Source organism: Mastomys coucha, unplaced genomic scaffold (assembly GCF_008632895.1).
Source record: "Mastomys coucha isolate ucsf_1 unplaced genomic scaffold, UCSF_Mcou_1 pScaffold18, whole genome shotgun sequence".
NCBI lineage: Eukaryota > Metazoa > Chordata > Mammalia > Rodentia > Muridae > Mastomys > Mastomys coucha.
Window position 1 is genome coordinate 60,141,468 of NW_022196900.1, and position 14,954 is coordinate 60,156,421.

The 14,954-nt window shown below is 43.0% G+C and overlaps 1 protein-coding gene across 1 annotated transcript in view; it reads left to right on the forward strand.

The window, feature by feature from the left end:
• Cachd1 (cache domain containing 1) overlaps positions 1 to 14,954 on the forward strand; it is a 224,674-nt gene that overhangs the window by 112,641 nt on the left and 97,079 nt on the right. Inside the window, exon 3 of the mRNA XM_031377946.1 lies at positions 6,062 to 6,210. Coding sequence (XP_031233806.1) covers positions 6,062 to 6,210 — 149 coding nt within the window. The remainder of the gene's footprint in view (positions 1 to 6,061; positions 6,211 to 14,954) is intronic.

Here is a 14,954-nt window from a genome sequence, read left to right on the forward strand (position 1 = left end):
TTAAACTCTTCCACATTCCATATGAATTTTGCTGTGACTCTTCAGTCCCCTAGGGTGGGCAGGCTTCCTGCGTGTGCCTGTCAGCTCCATTGTTAGATATTTTAAATAAAGCTTTCCCTAACATAAAAACTCCGCCTAGCCCTTTTAGGAAGCAGTCATAAATAAAAGTGTGTACTGGGCCTTTGCAGTTCTGTTTCTTTTACCTATTTGTAACTGTGCGCCCATCCCCCACTCTTCATCCTCAGATATGTAAAGCTAAGGTAAAAAGGGCTTTTTAAAGGGCTCTGGGGAAGTAGGCAAATGACAGAAGTGCCTATGTGAAAATTAAGGGAGGGAAAATTTCAGCAAGAAGGAAATCTATTGATGTTGTGATGAAACGTTGTCACTGGAGATGGTGACAAATTAGAGTCGGTTCCCATGGGGACCACACACTACCCTACTGATCATTTGACCCGTGGCTGGATGTTGGCTAGCCTAAGAATTGACCCAAAAGATGACAAGATGGTTTGAGTCCCGTTGTCTCATCAGCATTCAGGGGTCCCTTGGGGGGATGAAGGGGAGAGGGTAAAGGAAGGATAAAAGATGAACACTGAGCTGTGGAGAGAAAAATGGTTTTAATTATGTGGAGGAGGATTGTGGGTCCACCTGTAGCTCTTTGTTGAGAATGTCCTTTGTTTTCTTCGCCTGTCTGCAGAGATCAGGGCAGGGGACAGCCCCAGTTTCTGTGTGGCCTCTCCGAAGGTTCCAGGACAGAGCCTTCCCCCCTTCAGTTTAGCAGATACATTCAGGCTTTAATCTCTCTGTGGGCTGTCTTTACTCTAAGAGATTCTGTTATGCTTGCCCAGCAACCTGGGTTTAGTTTGCATGCTAAGAGAGATTGCTTTAAGAAAGGGGAAAAATAGATTATTAGTTGAGGTTTCCATAGCGAGCCACCAGCGCATTCCCTGGTGGAAGATCTAGTGAGCCGGTGTCAGGCTGCAAGGTCACTCACTGGGCTGTGGCTCTTTCAGTGCCCTCTCCCTGCATTTCTTCAGCTATAAAGTGATAACTGCTATTTTCTCTTACATCATAGAGTATTAAAATGGGGTTTATTAAGCTCAAAAAAATGAGCAAAATATTGAATTCTGAAACTCATTCCCTAAGGGAATGGAACAGTTTGTTCCCTGTATTCTCTGTCCAGGTTATAAAATAGGAGATGTTTAGAGATGTTTGAGTTATCCGAACATAGAATTTAGTCTGATACTATTAGGCTACAGTTAACATAGGAAATATTAGCAAGGAATTGTGGGGTTTAGTTTTGCTGGGACTATATTATATCCTATTCGACCCTAGCCGTTTTAATGTGGGTGCTTTCATAGGAATTATGAAGAATCCTGAATGAAATTGTATTTTTTTAAAGATGTATTTATTTATTTTTATGTATGTGAGTACACTGTCAACTGTCTTCAGACACACCAGAAGAGGGCATCGGATCCCATTACAGATGGTTGTGAGCTACCATGTGGTTGCTGGGAATTGAACTCAGGACCTCTGGAAGAGCAGTCGGTGCTCTTAACCTCTGAGCCATCTCTCCATTCCCAATTTTTATTACGAAGAGACTGCATGGTGTATGGTGTTCTGCCAAGAATCTCACAGCAGTTGTTAAAAGTGGATTTAAAAAGCAAAAACTGGAGATGCTGGCCATGTAGTTGGTAGACTGGCTTGCCTAGCATCTAGGAAGCCCTGCGTTCATTCCCTAGCTCTATATAAACTAGATGTGGTGGAAAATGCCAACATTTACTGGATGCTTTATAAAGCCCCCTCACTAAGCATTTCACATGTATATATCAATTTAATACTTTTTTTAAAAAAGGTTCCCTTTAAGTTGAATAAGAAGGCCCACGACTGTAATTCTAGGTACTCAGGGCTGAGGTTAGGGATCAAGGACTGCTCGAACCTATTTTAAAAAGCAAACAAAATAAAACCCTGTATGGTGCAAGCCTTTGTTTCCCAGGGCAGACATTGAAGATTAAGTCACTTTTTCAACGTCGTGGAGCAGTAAGAACTCAGAAAGCTTTCAGAGCCCAAACTTCCAACTTCTCTGTGCAGTAGAACTTCCCTTGGAAATTTACAGCGAACCTTCCCACCCTACACGTACCTTTTCTTTTTGTAGAGGGTCTCAAATTGTGTTTTCCAGGCCAGATGTTGTTAAGTGCAACCCTCTAGAAAAAGAAAAAGTAGCTGTAGTGAGGGAACATCATAAGGCAGTCAGCAAATATTGGCATTTTCTTTCTTTCTTTTTTTAATTCGACAAGATAGGGTGTCACATGAAAGACAGGAAAAGCAAGTGATCGAGATCGTTTAGCTGTCATGAATAACTGGACTCTGTATGTAGGTTCTCCCTCTCCCCACAAGCTCCCACTCCTGCCCCCACCCCTTCCCCTGCCCCAACTGCAAAGAACTAAGTTTGGGAAAGGAGGTATATATCCTGTTAATTTGGCCCATGCCAGCTCTTACTAGGGTTAAGGACAGTTGGGAGATGCCAGCTTGAGGCAGACCCTAACCAGGAAGTCAAAAGCAGGCATTCCCAAAAGCTCTTATCAGCCACTAACTCCAGTGGCCCCACCCCCAGCTATAAGTTCCTGCCAGCCCAATGTGATGACTTTGTAACACCATGCTCTGCACCTTGTCTGCTTAAGCTCAGATGTTTTGACCTATGACACTTGTCATGTAGTCACCGTTCAGGTTACATTTGTAACTTCTTTCGGTTTGCTTAGTCTGAGCAGGTGAACACAGGTTCTACAGATAAGACAGTTTTGCATTGAAACAAGTAACTAGATCTTTGTTTTGCTCTCTGGCTTTGTGCTAACTACTTAACCTCATTGACATAAAACAAGAACGTCTACATTTTGTTGCCTGTGTCTGGCATCTAGCAATCTGCTCCCCATGGCAGCTGTTAGACTTTCCCGACAAGTCCCTGACTTCTCTCTACTATAGGTTTGTACTCTAGAAGTTATGATGTTGGTAATTCAGATGCAGCGCCTAGATCTGTGCAGCTTCCTGGAGCTTGCCCTCAACATGCTTGTCCTAGGATGGGATTCAGCCTACTCTTAGATGTTTGATTTTACTGTTAGTGGGGGAGAGGGAGGATTAACTATAACTTAGTGGCATGGACACATAGGTATGGACTGTTACGGGTAAAGATGGACCAAGCCCTGCAAGGGTGGCTTATCTGGTCTGTGGTGTCTGCACAGACAACAGGGAGGATTCTGGGGGTTTTTGAGATGCCTCGTCTTATTATTCTTTTGTAAGATTTATTTATCTATATGAGTATTCTGCCTGAATGTATGTGAATATGTGCGCACAGTATTTGTGTCTGGTGCCCTCAAAGTTCAGAAAAGCATGTCTGATCCCTTGGAACTAGGGTTAGAGATGGTTGTGAGCCACCATACGGATGCTGGGAATTAAACTTGGGTCCTCTGGAAGAATAACAACTGCTCTTAACCACCAAGCCAGCTTCCTAGTCCTTTTAGAGGCTTCTTGACTTGTGCCTGGATAGGATGACTCCAGCACACACTCAAGCCTTTGATTAAGCTCACGACTTAGCACATACCATGCCCTTCCCTGTGTCTTTGGTTTCTTACAGAATGAAAGCTCAGAGCTTCCATTAAGGATGAGCAGGTAGAAGCCTTAGGATCTTTTATAACCCAGGCTTAAAAGTAATATAGTGTGACTTGCCGTATACTCTACTGATGGAAGCCGTTATAACACCATTTGGATTCCAGCAGTGGAGGAGGAGACATTAGATCCCACTTCTTAATGAAGAGACACAGTAAAGCATCTCTGCAGATTTTTATACTGCACTAGGATCAGGGATGAATCCTGACCTATAACAAAGGGTCTGCATACTCTCTATCATGAGATGAAACTTGCCCCCACCACATATTCCTCTGCCATGATGCTGTTACCAAGTGACCATGGACCAAAAGAACCCTGTGAACCTTTGAAGTTGTTTCTGTCAGATATTAGGTCTGGATGATAATGGATCTAGCATAAACCAAATTAATGCCTCCCAGGCTCCACTTATAAGACATTTGAATTTAATATAATTATAAAATGCTGCTTTAGTGCAAACATTTGAAAATGCAGACTCTTAGCTCAGGGCTTGTATAGAAACAGGCAGTGGGCCATATTGAAATAGCTGGTGTTTCAAAGCTCCGGCTCTTAAAAGTTGGCACTCAGCAAATGTGCAGAAAAGCCTTTGAGGATTTTTGATGTGGAGGTATAAGGAGAGCAGGTGTTTGTTATGAAAGGCAGACAGGTCTCATGCCCATTTTCAAATGAGTTGGTGAAGGTTTTATTTAGAAGTTCAGTTATTTCAAGTGTACCTTATCTTTATCCTGTTCTGGGACATTTATTCCCATGGAATGGAATATATCCTTGACATTTCCAGCTAGAAATTAATGGTATTTACCTTATCAAAAGTCAGTAGCCAAACAGAAAAGATAAAACCTGCTTTATGGTGGAGTTGTACACTTAAGAAATATTAAGAAGGGGTGTAGCTCAGTAGTAGAGCATGTGTGTAGCGTGCTGGGACCTGAGTTTGATCCTGGCAGCCTGATAATTTATTGATAGATTGATAGGTAGGTACGTAGATAGATTGTATTTTTAAAGAAGTTGTTCATTGCTAAACCAAAAAAAGTTGGTAATTTATAGTAGGAAACTTGGGGACTAGATGATATTTGGTTATGGGAAACTATCCTATGCATTGCAGAATATTTAGGTCCATTCTTGGCTCCTATTTTCTACTTGATAGCAGTTCCTATGAAGGTATGACACCCAGATTTGTCTCTAAACATTGCCACACGGGACAACACAGTGACCTAACTTGAGGTGTGAAATCAAAATGTACTGTACGTACCACCTCAGTGACCTCCACAGAGAAGACCTGTATCCTTGTACAGTAAGAAGTCTAGTTCAGGGAGTAGGAGTGTGGATGCATGTGGGGGTTACCTATTCATACAGCTTCTCCCTTGCCAAGAGAACCATCCAACATCAAATTATTTTCATAGTCTTTTCTCTGTCCAGAAAAATTTCCGAGCTTTATTAGTGCAATTTTTAGGAAAACTTACAAACTTCACTTCTTTGTGAATATCACTGAGAAAAACATTGTCTTGAAAATGACAAATGGAGATATATTCCCATTGCCTCCATGTTCCCGCCTGTAGGCTACTAGATTGTATGAGCTGCATGACCCAGCGGGGATGATTAGCTCTCTGCTAGAGTGCCGTTAATGAATAGCTCTGCAAAACCAATTAGCCGTAATTCTATCAGTCATCTCATTTGGGTAACATTTTGTTCAAGGGGAAGACAAACAACATGGTTTTCCTTGGAGATCAACAATTAAGCTGTGGTATTTGGTAGAAGCAATGGAGGGAATAACCGTGTGTGTACCAATGTGCTTTCCTTATTCCCCACATGAAAGTAAATCATGATAAAGGGTTCTGCTCACAGCAGTTAAGAAAGACATTTGTCCATCTTAACAGTGTAGTATGTACATCTACATTGAACCTCCCTGGAGAATTGCTGTTCCCATGGAAGACTTTGGATGGTGTCCCCAAGGGCTGCACAGCAAAAAGCACTGAGTGCCGCTTCCCTTCATCCATTTACTCCCCATACCATCTATGTGACTCCAGACCAGAAAAGGGTCTCTTGCTCTTTTCTCCTAACATTTGCTCTCAGCTACAGTGTGTGCTGGCACACTGGCAGTAATAATATCTGACGTCCTCGTTTCCGATTTCCAGCATGGCTATACATCATTCCATTGAATTTGGACAATTAAGGGTTGGAAATACAGCTTCCTCTCTTAATAGGCAGGTGATAATACTTTATTGCTGTCTAAATTTTCTACCACGATGTCCAGGTGTTTTGCAACTTTTCTCCGCCCACTCAGCAAAGATGATCTGGGTGTAGTTGATATGTTACCCAAAGCTTGATGTATGCATCTCATGATGCAAATTAATTAGTGTATCCAGAAAGACGAAGTAAATAGGTGATTTATTTTGCTCACTGTCATCCGCAGCTAGCCAAAAAAATCCGGGAGAAGTTCAACCGTTACCTGGACGTGGTCAATCGGAACAAGCAAGTTGTAGAAGCCTCCTATACGGCCCACCTGACATCTCCGCTGACCGCCATTCAGGACTGCTGCACAATCCCACCTTCCATGATGGAGTAAGCCTTGAACATTATCTGTTGCTGCTGCTGCTGTTGATAAACCGAGAGCTGGGTTGCTTATTCTTCCACATTCAAAATGCCCAAGTTTGATTATTGGAAAGTACATGGTAGCTTTCCATTTATTCAAGGCATTAATGTCATAATATCTGTATATTTAAACTTGTCGGCTTCTGCCCGTAAATCTCCCCTTTTATTTGCTTGCCTAGAGAACCTCAGTTAATGTTCATTTACGCTTCCTCTTTTTCTTCCCAAAAGAAGTCATTATTCCCTCAGGTCTGTTTCCATAGTTACATATCCTTCCATGTAAGGTGTCGCACCGCGCCACACCTTGCTCGTAAGCCTTCCTGGCCTTCCCCCTCTGCTGCTCAGTGCAGGAATCCCACCTCTTCCCCCTCTTGCACTTGGTACTTGGTTTTATTAACTGTGCATTAAAGTCTGAGCTGGCTTGAATCTAGGCGTGAGTAAAGGAGTTTCAGCTCTCAAGAATTATATAAGATATCACGAGGTTAGGTGGCAAATACTGAATACCTAGCAGGGCAAAATGTGACCCAGAGCCATGTTGGGATTTCCCCAAAGCAAGGAGTCTCACCAGGAAGGTTATATCAGACATGTTTGTGAAGGCACACATGCAAAGTTATCATAGTATCACTTAGAGCAAAAGCATGTAAATATTACAAAGGTCTCCCAATAGGGGTTTAGCTTGAAAAATTGAATAACACCCTTGCATGTGTGATAATGAGATGCAGCCATGCTGTAGAAGCTGGTTTGTGCATATGCGTGAGCACGAGCAAACACACACACACACACACACACACACACACAAGCATTAAAGGTTTGGGAAGGCTTATATCAAAGTGTTTTGGCATAAGAACAGATATTCCCATTTTTGAATGTGGTACTTAAAGCCAAGATACTGGGCATCTCTGTGACAAAGCCAATGTTCTTTTTTGTTAATGTAATGAAGCAGAGACTACAGTTTCTCCTCCAAGAGCTTCTCGTGTCTCGTGTACTCATGGAAGATTCACACAGTCAGTGGCTTAATACAAAGAAGTGCTCCCTCACAGATGATCTTCCGTACCAAACAGTGAGATGCATGCTGTCCTAATTCAGAGTAGGTGATGGGAGCTGTGATGTGCTATTGTCAAAGCAGCTAGTTCTGGGAATCAAACTGAATACTCAAAAGTTATACAGAGCTCAAAACTGATATTGACAACAGCTGTTTGCCACAGGCAGGCCCAAGCAAGGATCACCTTTCTTTTACACTTAGTCTGCTTGGCTTAGAGTTCAGTCTGTCTGTCTGTCTGTCTGTCTGTCTGTCTGTCTGTCTCTCTCTCTCTCTCTCTCTCTCTCTCTTTCTCTCTCTCTCTCTGTCTCTCTGTCTCTCTGTCTCTCTCACTCACACACACACACATGTAGGGATTTTTGGATTGATAATGTCTGAGCCTTTAGCAAATACTTTTTAAAGTACTGCAAGGGTTTCTGTTTTTAAACCAAGATTCAAGACAGAAATGGGAGAAAGTTGTTGGGGGAAGCCAGGGTCTTAGCCAGCTACCTGGTCCACTCCCTTCTAACAGGCTTCTGTGGGCATTCTAGCTGCAGCAGTATCCTGTTAATAAGCATGTTCACTTCACTCTTGTCCTATGTTCCCTTTTTACCAGTACGTTTTGAATCTCAGGGCATTCACAGTGGAGCTAAGAGCAGAAGGGAGGAACGCCCTGTCCCACAAGACAGCTAATGGCATGGCTAAAATAAAATATTTTGGTTTTAAGTCTTGAATTGTAACTCATGAATTGATCTTGGGAAGTCGTACGAAGTCTGAGTCAGTGAAATAAGAGTAATGAGTGTACTTCGCTCCCAGGGCTGCAGCCAGGGAGAGCTTGGAGCTTGTGCTTAGACACACTTTTGGAAGGAGTGGGTGAGGCAGGGTCTCTCAGTAGTCTCCTTCTGGTCTCAAATTAGCAATGCAGCCAAGTCTGGCTTTGAATTCCTAATTCTGCTTCCCACTCCACATGCTGAGATCACAGACCTGTGCCACCATGCTTGGCCTTAGACAGGCATTTTTATGGGTTCTTATGCATTTATTTCAATGTCTTCTCTGTCAGGATACTAGGCTTGTTTTCATTATTATGAAAATGTCACAGTTTAAGTAAAACAAATAAATATTGAATTATTCTAAGTGAGAGTAAGATTTGGAAGAGGGCAGACATGGTAATGATCGAAATTTGGGACACTGGACTTAATGGAGTGGGGGTGTAGTCAGCAGTAGAAGCCCTGCAAGAGCAATGCCTTGAATTCTGTCTCCAGCACAAAGAGGCAGAAACAGAGATTTCCCCAAAACTGTTACAAATGTCCTTCTAGACCATCATTTCTCAACCTGTGGGTCATAACCCCTTTGAGGGTTGCCTAAGACCATTAGAAAACACAGATATTTATATTAGGATTCCTAACAGTAGCAAAAGTATAGTTATGAAGTAACAATGTACTGTCTGGTTTTGTGTGTCAACTTGACACAGGCTGGAATTATCACAGAGAAGGGAGCTTCAGCTGGGGAAGTGCCTCCATGAGATCCAGCTGTGGGGCATTTTCTCAATTAGTGATCAAGGGGGTAGGGCTCCTTGTGAGTGATGCTATCCCTGGGCTGGAGGTCTTGGGTTCTGTAAGAGAGCAGGCTGAGCAAGCCAGGGGAAGCAAGCCAGTAAGGAACCTCTCTCCATGGCCTCTGCATCAGCTCCTGCTTCCTGACCTGCTTGAGTTCCAGTCCTGACTTCCTCTGGTGATCAACAGCAATGTGGAATTAAGCTAAATAAACCCTTTCCTCCCCAATTGCTTCTTGGTCATGATATTTGTGCAGGAATAGAAACCCTGACTAAGACAAACAATGAAAATAATTTTATGATTGGGAGTCACCATCCCGTGAGGAATTGTGTTAAAGGGTTGCAGCCTTAGGAAAATTGAGAATCACTGTTCTAAACTATGAAATATATAGTTCTAAGAGCAAAGTCTTTTAAGTTTCTGTGCCCATGGCTTATATCTGGCCATATACAAATGCAATAATAGTTTTATAAGAAATATGAGACATCATACCACAGATAAAAATTTCTGTGCTCTTTGTTCTAGAACCTGCCCATTCCTAAATGAGTTAGAATCAGGACAATGTTTTCATAAGTAATTTTAACCAATGGCGTATCTTTACTTTTTGTCTCAGACCAGGTTTTTCAGTCCTACTGATTTATCATCTGTTTGTTTGTTTACATTCTTGCTTGTTTTTCCCTTAAGGCTTAATAGTGCATATGTATTTTTTAAATGTAGGATGGCTAGTTCTAGAAAGGAGCTCTAAGGTGTATAGCCGCAGACTGGTGAGATAGCTTAGCTATTGCTTGTCATACAGTCTGTCAACTTGAGTTTGATTCCCTGTAAAGGTGGAAGTTGAAAGCCAACTCCACAAAGTTGCCCAAAGGGGGCTAGAGAGATGGCTCAGCCATTAAGAGCACTGACTGCTCTTCCAGAGGTCCTGAGTTCAAATCCCAGCAGCCACATGGTGGCTCACAACCATCTGTAATGGGACCCCATGCCCTTTTCTGGTGTGTCTGAAGAGAACGACAGTGTACTCACATAAAATAAATACATCTTTGAGGGGGGGGAGGAAGAAAGGAAGAAAAGAAAGAAAGAAAACAAAGTTGTCCAAATGGACCTCCATATATATGCTGTGGCCCCCCTCCCCACCCCTCTCCACACACATACAAGAGTGATGAATAATTAGTACACTTTACAATAGGATCGTGGTAGTGCATACTTATTAAGTCAGTTGTAGAAGAGCTGAAGCAGGAGGACTGTGAGTTTTTGGCCAGGCCAGGCCCTCTGAAGAAGAAGGAGACCCCAGGTAAGGAAGGCAGAGAGAGAAAATCTGTTCCACAGAGTCCCCTGCACAGCATACCTGAAGGTGATTTTGTGACCACGTGGGAAAAAAGCTGCAAAGTGGCAGAGAATTGATTTTTTTTCAGATGAGTCTGAAGATACTTCCCTTCTCAGATTATTAGTCAGCTCTGAAAATTCTCGCTCAGGAGCCTTGGGAGTTAATGATTTTGCATGGGGCCTTGCATAGCTATTAGGCCCTCTGCCTGTGTTTATTGAAGGGATGATCCTAAGTCTTAACATTCAATACTGCGGAAAAACAAACGGGTTGAGGCTTAACCAAAGACAAGCTCATTTTCAGGCTCGCCTTTCTCTAACAGCTGTAGGGGTTCTTTTGTTTCTGGGTTTGTTGTTGCTTGTTTAGTGGTCCCGGTGATCTAACCTATGCCCTTACACATGCTAAAAACAACAGGCTTGAGAACACAGGCTCATCCGCTCATGGCGCTCAGCAGCTCTGCTTCTATCCCATTGGCTGGATGCTAAGATAAAAAAGGCTATGGTCATGGCATCGTACCATGGATCTTATCTGACCATTTTTGACCCCTCCCCCCCCAGATATTTAAAATGATTTCCCCCCTTTGTATGCTTGGCAATTCATTACCAACATTAGAGGGTTGGAAAATTATGTACTTGAAAATTCAAAGGTTGGGTTTTTTGTTTTTGTTTTTGCTTGAAGAATCAGAGCACCTGGCCATAGGACGTTCTCCTATCCTCTTGGGAGCCCCCTGCCTTCAGGAAGAGCCAGTATCCCTTCAGAGATGCTCCAGATCATCAATCAGCCTTGCCACTTGCTCTAAGCCATTCCCTCAGCTTTCATCCTGGGTGACTCACACTGGCACTTCTGTGTTCAACTCTGGCTTTACTGCATCATAGATTTGACTTGGCTGTGTGCATTCCCCGCTACGCCAGCTTCCCCTTCCCCTTCCTAGTCTCTCAGGATTTCAGGAACTCAGCCATCAAATGCACCTCACTAAGACTCTTGTCCCTGAGACCTGGCCTGAGCTCAAAATGCTTTTATTGTGTATGTCAAGAGCCACCTATCTGTGGACAAGCCCCACTGCCTGGGGGCCTTTTATGTCACCAAATCAATAATTTGATCTTCCACATTTCAAAGTGAGTTTCTGCTCTTCCCAATTCCTTTTATAGATATTATTGCCATTGCCATTCTCTTGTGCTTGTGTGTGTCTTCATTTTATAAGAAGGAAAAAAAATACAAATTAGAGAATAAACACAAAGATACACCTAACCTTTTCTGCTTCTTTGTATCTCCACGAGGGGAGTCAGTGCTGCTGGGACTCACTCATTCATGTTTGCTAATTGGCTAATTGTGGTAGGAATTGGCACCCTAAGAAAAACCAGTGCTCACGGTGAGTCAGTAAGCAATTCTTTCCAGGGCCCTTCACCTTGGTCCCTACAAGGTGAGCAGTTTCAGCTCAATAGATAATTCTCTCATGCTCATCAGGGGCATCTTCAACAGCGTCACTGGTTGTCAAATGTGAAGAAACCCTTAGCACTTTTAAACTGTATTCCCACTATTTTTCAGGAGCTCTTTGTGTTGGGGCACCTGCTAAACATGTAGTCACCAGAGAAGGGAATGGAACCCATCTAATTTCTAAGCCAGTTTTACTACATTCTCGGAGTTATCCATGAGAACATCAAGGTGGCAGGAGGCATAACCTTTACCATTTGGTGACTTGAGCCATATTGTGCTGTAGACCAATTAGCCCAAGTTCTATTGCAAGAAGCATGGCTCTTGGTTATAGCTCTCATTACCAGCTACACTTACAACCCCCGATGCCAGCGTTCTGCAGACCAACAGAACCCTCAGCGGTGGTGGCTTGAGTGTGGGGGTGGCATGTGTGGGAGATAGTGATTTACTTTAAGGAATTGACAGGTGGGTAGGAGCAAGTGCAGAGCTGCTGGGTGGGCTGACAGACTGGAGATCTAAAGAGGAGTCACAGCTGAAGTCCCTAAGAGACATGCTAGGGGAATCCTTTTTTCTGAAAGGGGCCAATGTTCTAGGAAGGTCTTTATCCAATTGATAGGTCCCATGAGGCCTTGTGTTATGGGAAGCAATCTACCTTTCTCTAAACCCATGTGCCTTAGTTAAGGTTTTACTGCTGTGAACAGACACCATGACCAAGGCAAGTCTTATAAAGGACAACATTTAATTGGGGCTGGCTTGCAAGCTCAAAGGTTCAGTCCATTAGCATCAAGGTGGGAGTATGGCAGCATCTATGCAGGCAGAGGTGAGAGTTCTACATCTTTATCTGAATGCTGCTAGTGGAAGACTCACTTTCAGGCAGCTAGGAGGAGGTCTTAAACCCACATCCACATTGACACACCTACTCCATAAAGGCTACACCTCCTAATAGTGCTACTCCCTGGGCCAAGCGAATGCAAACCATCACACCGTGCTTTAGCTGTTTTTCCTTCAAAAGAAGATCCAGGGTGGTATTTGACATTATATTTGGATACCATAGCCTGGCTGTGCTGGTATATCTGACCAACCCTGGTTCCCTTAGAGAAGGGATGCATAACCTACTGATGGTGTTAATTTCTTTAAAAAGTAAACCACAGATTTTGGCGGTGAGCCCCCATTTGTACTTGCCTGCCTTTCTACTGAGGCATACACATTTTCTTTGTGGAAATGATACATAATTTCTTTGTGGAAAGTTTAGAGGCTCTTTAGGCATTCACAGTAGACTTAGGAGACTTGATGTCTGTTCGAAATAGACTTAGCTTCGGGGGAGGGAGGGTGGGGGGGGGGAAGGCAGGCAGGCTTTGATTGTGTTTCCTCAGAACTCTTTTATTATCAGAGAGAAGTCTTTTCACTTGTTTGTTTTTTCTACTGTAATAGTGGGTTGAACCCAGATCTTCACCTACTTTGAAAAGGAAAATAAAAAGTTTAGCATAAGCTTGCCCACGTAAGCCTGGGATTCCCATAGTGAAGTTCTGCGATTGGGCTGTATCCCTGCCCTTCCTCAATCTGCTCGCCTTAGTTACTACAAAAGAAATAGCTTAAGCAGTACTGACAGTCTTCTGTCCCATCAAGCTCATGTGGGACAGAGTGTGCTGCTGTAATTAAACCGTGAAGATGCCCCCAACTCTGCCCTTTCTGTGGGAAGGCGAAGGGCCTCACTGTCCTCATCTGGAAAATGAGACATTTTAAGTATACTTCAGGTGGCTTCTAATCCTCCAGTTCACTTACATTTTTCTTTAGCTTCTTCTTCTTCTCCTTCTTCTTCTTCTTCTTCTTCTTCTTCTTCTTCTTCTTCTTCTTCTTCTTCTTCTTCTTCTTCTTCTTCTTCTTCTTTTTATTGGTTTTTCGAGACAGGATTTCTCTGTATAACCTTGGCTCTGTCCTGGATTCACTCTGGAGACCAGGCTAGCCTCGAACTCAGAAATTTGCCTGTCTCTGCCTCCCAAGTGCTGGGATTAAAGGCGTGTGCCACCATCACCCAGCTTTCTTTAGCTTCTTAAAAGGCATTTATTTAGTGCATGATGTATTCACCCGTGCATGCTTGGCGTATGTGTCAGTGTACACACATGCGGAGGCCAGAGAGGGACATCTTACGCTGTCACTTGCCATCTTATTTTTTGACACAGGGTCTCTCACTGAACCAGAAGTGCTGTTTCTCTAGGCTGATGGGTTGTCTGGCCAGCCAGCTCCCAGCATCCTCTTGTCTCTGCTGCCTTCCCCCTGGAAAGGGATGGGTTATAGGCTAGGGTTTGTTTGTTTGTCCCCCTTCCCCTCATCTTTTGGGTTTATTCTTTAATTAGAGCCATTTTACATAGTAGGAGGCTCTTCATATTGTTCAAATCAGTAAATTCTGCATTCTAGACATATTTTTTTTTAAAAAAACATTGCCTAGGTAAATAATAATTACAAGGTAAAAGCATCTATTCATTCACTTGGGGACAAAAATCAGATAAAAATAATGAAATTCTTTGCATGGGTGTTGAAGCGGGAAAAGGATTTAAACATTCTGAGATAAGGAAGGAATGAAGAATGCTGACCAGCAGCACTGAGGACGACTTGTATTTGGCAGTGGGTGATGGAGGAAGCAGCTGAGGGAAGTCATTTCTCCATTACAGAGAAGCTCACAGGTCAGCTAATCGGAGCAGTGGGCTGTAGGCTCCATGAGTGAAGTCAAGGCCAGCGCCAATGCTGACATTGCATAACACTGTGCATGACACTTCAAAGACAGCCAAATGCTGCTGACTTCAATGAGGAGACTGAGATTTTTGAGAGAGGGAATGAAAGACTGAGACATAAAACTAAGAGGATTTTACTTGTCAACCACGTTAACAACTGAAAGTCCTGGTCTGGTTTCTTCTCTGTAAGCAAGGAACTAGAGAGACCTGCACTGGGTAGCTGGTGCCTATTGTCTTGAGTTTTGGGAGAGGGGCAATCAGAGCTGGTTGGGTATAATTCTAGAGAAGTGTGTGTATGAGAGCACTGGAGGCTAAGGTATATTTGCAGGTCGTGTACCCTCTCATCTTAAGCTATAAGTTCAAGGACTCTGTCAAACTCAACCTTGTGTTCAGTAAGGGCCTTTAGTAAATATTGGCCTAAGAAGTATATGTCTAGTCCCAGTAGTAATATGGCTGTCAGAATTACCCAGCAGACATTTACCCCTGTTAGGAAGTTGATTTATGACCCTTCATGGTTCATTGCTTTTATCTGGACATCTTTCCATGTTACAAGCTCTCTTTTGAAGCATAAGTTAGCACTTAGCTATCTCAGTTACCACTTTTATCTAATAAGTTTGTTGTGTGCATGGAATATTTCAGAATACACAGAAACCATTTTTTTTTTTTTTTTT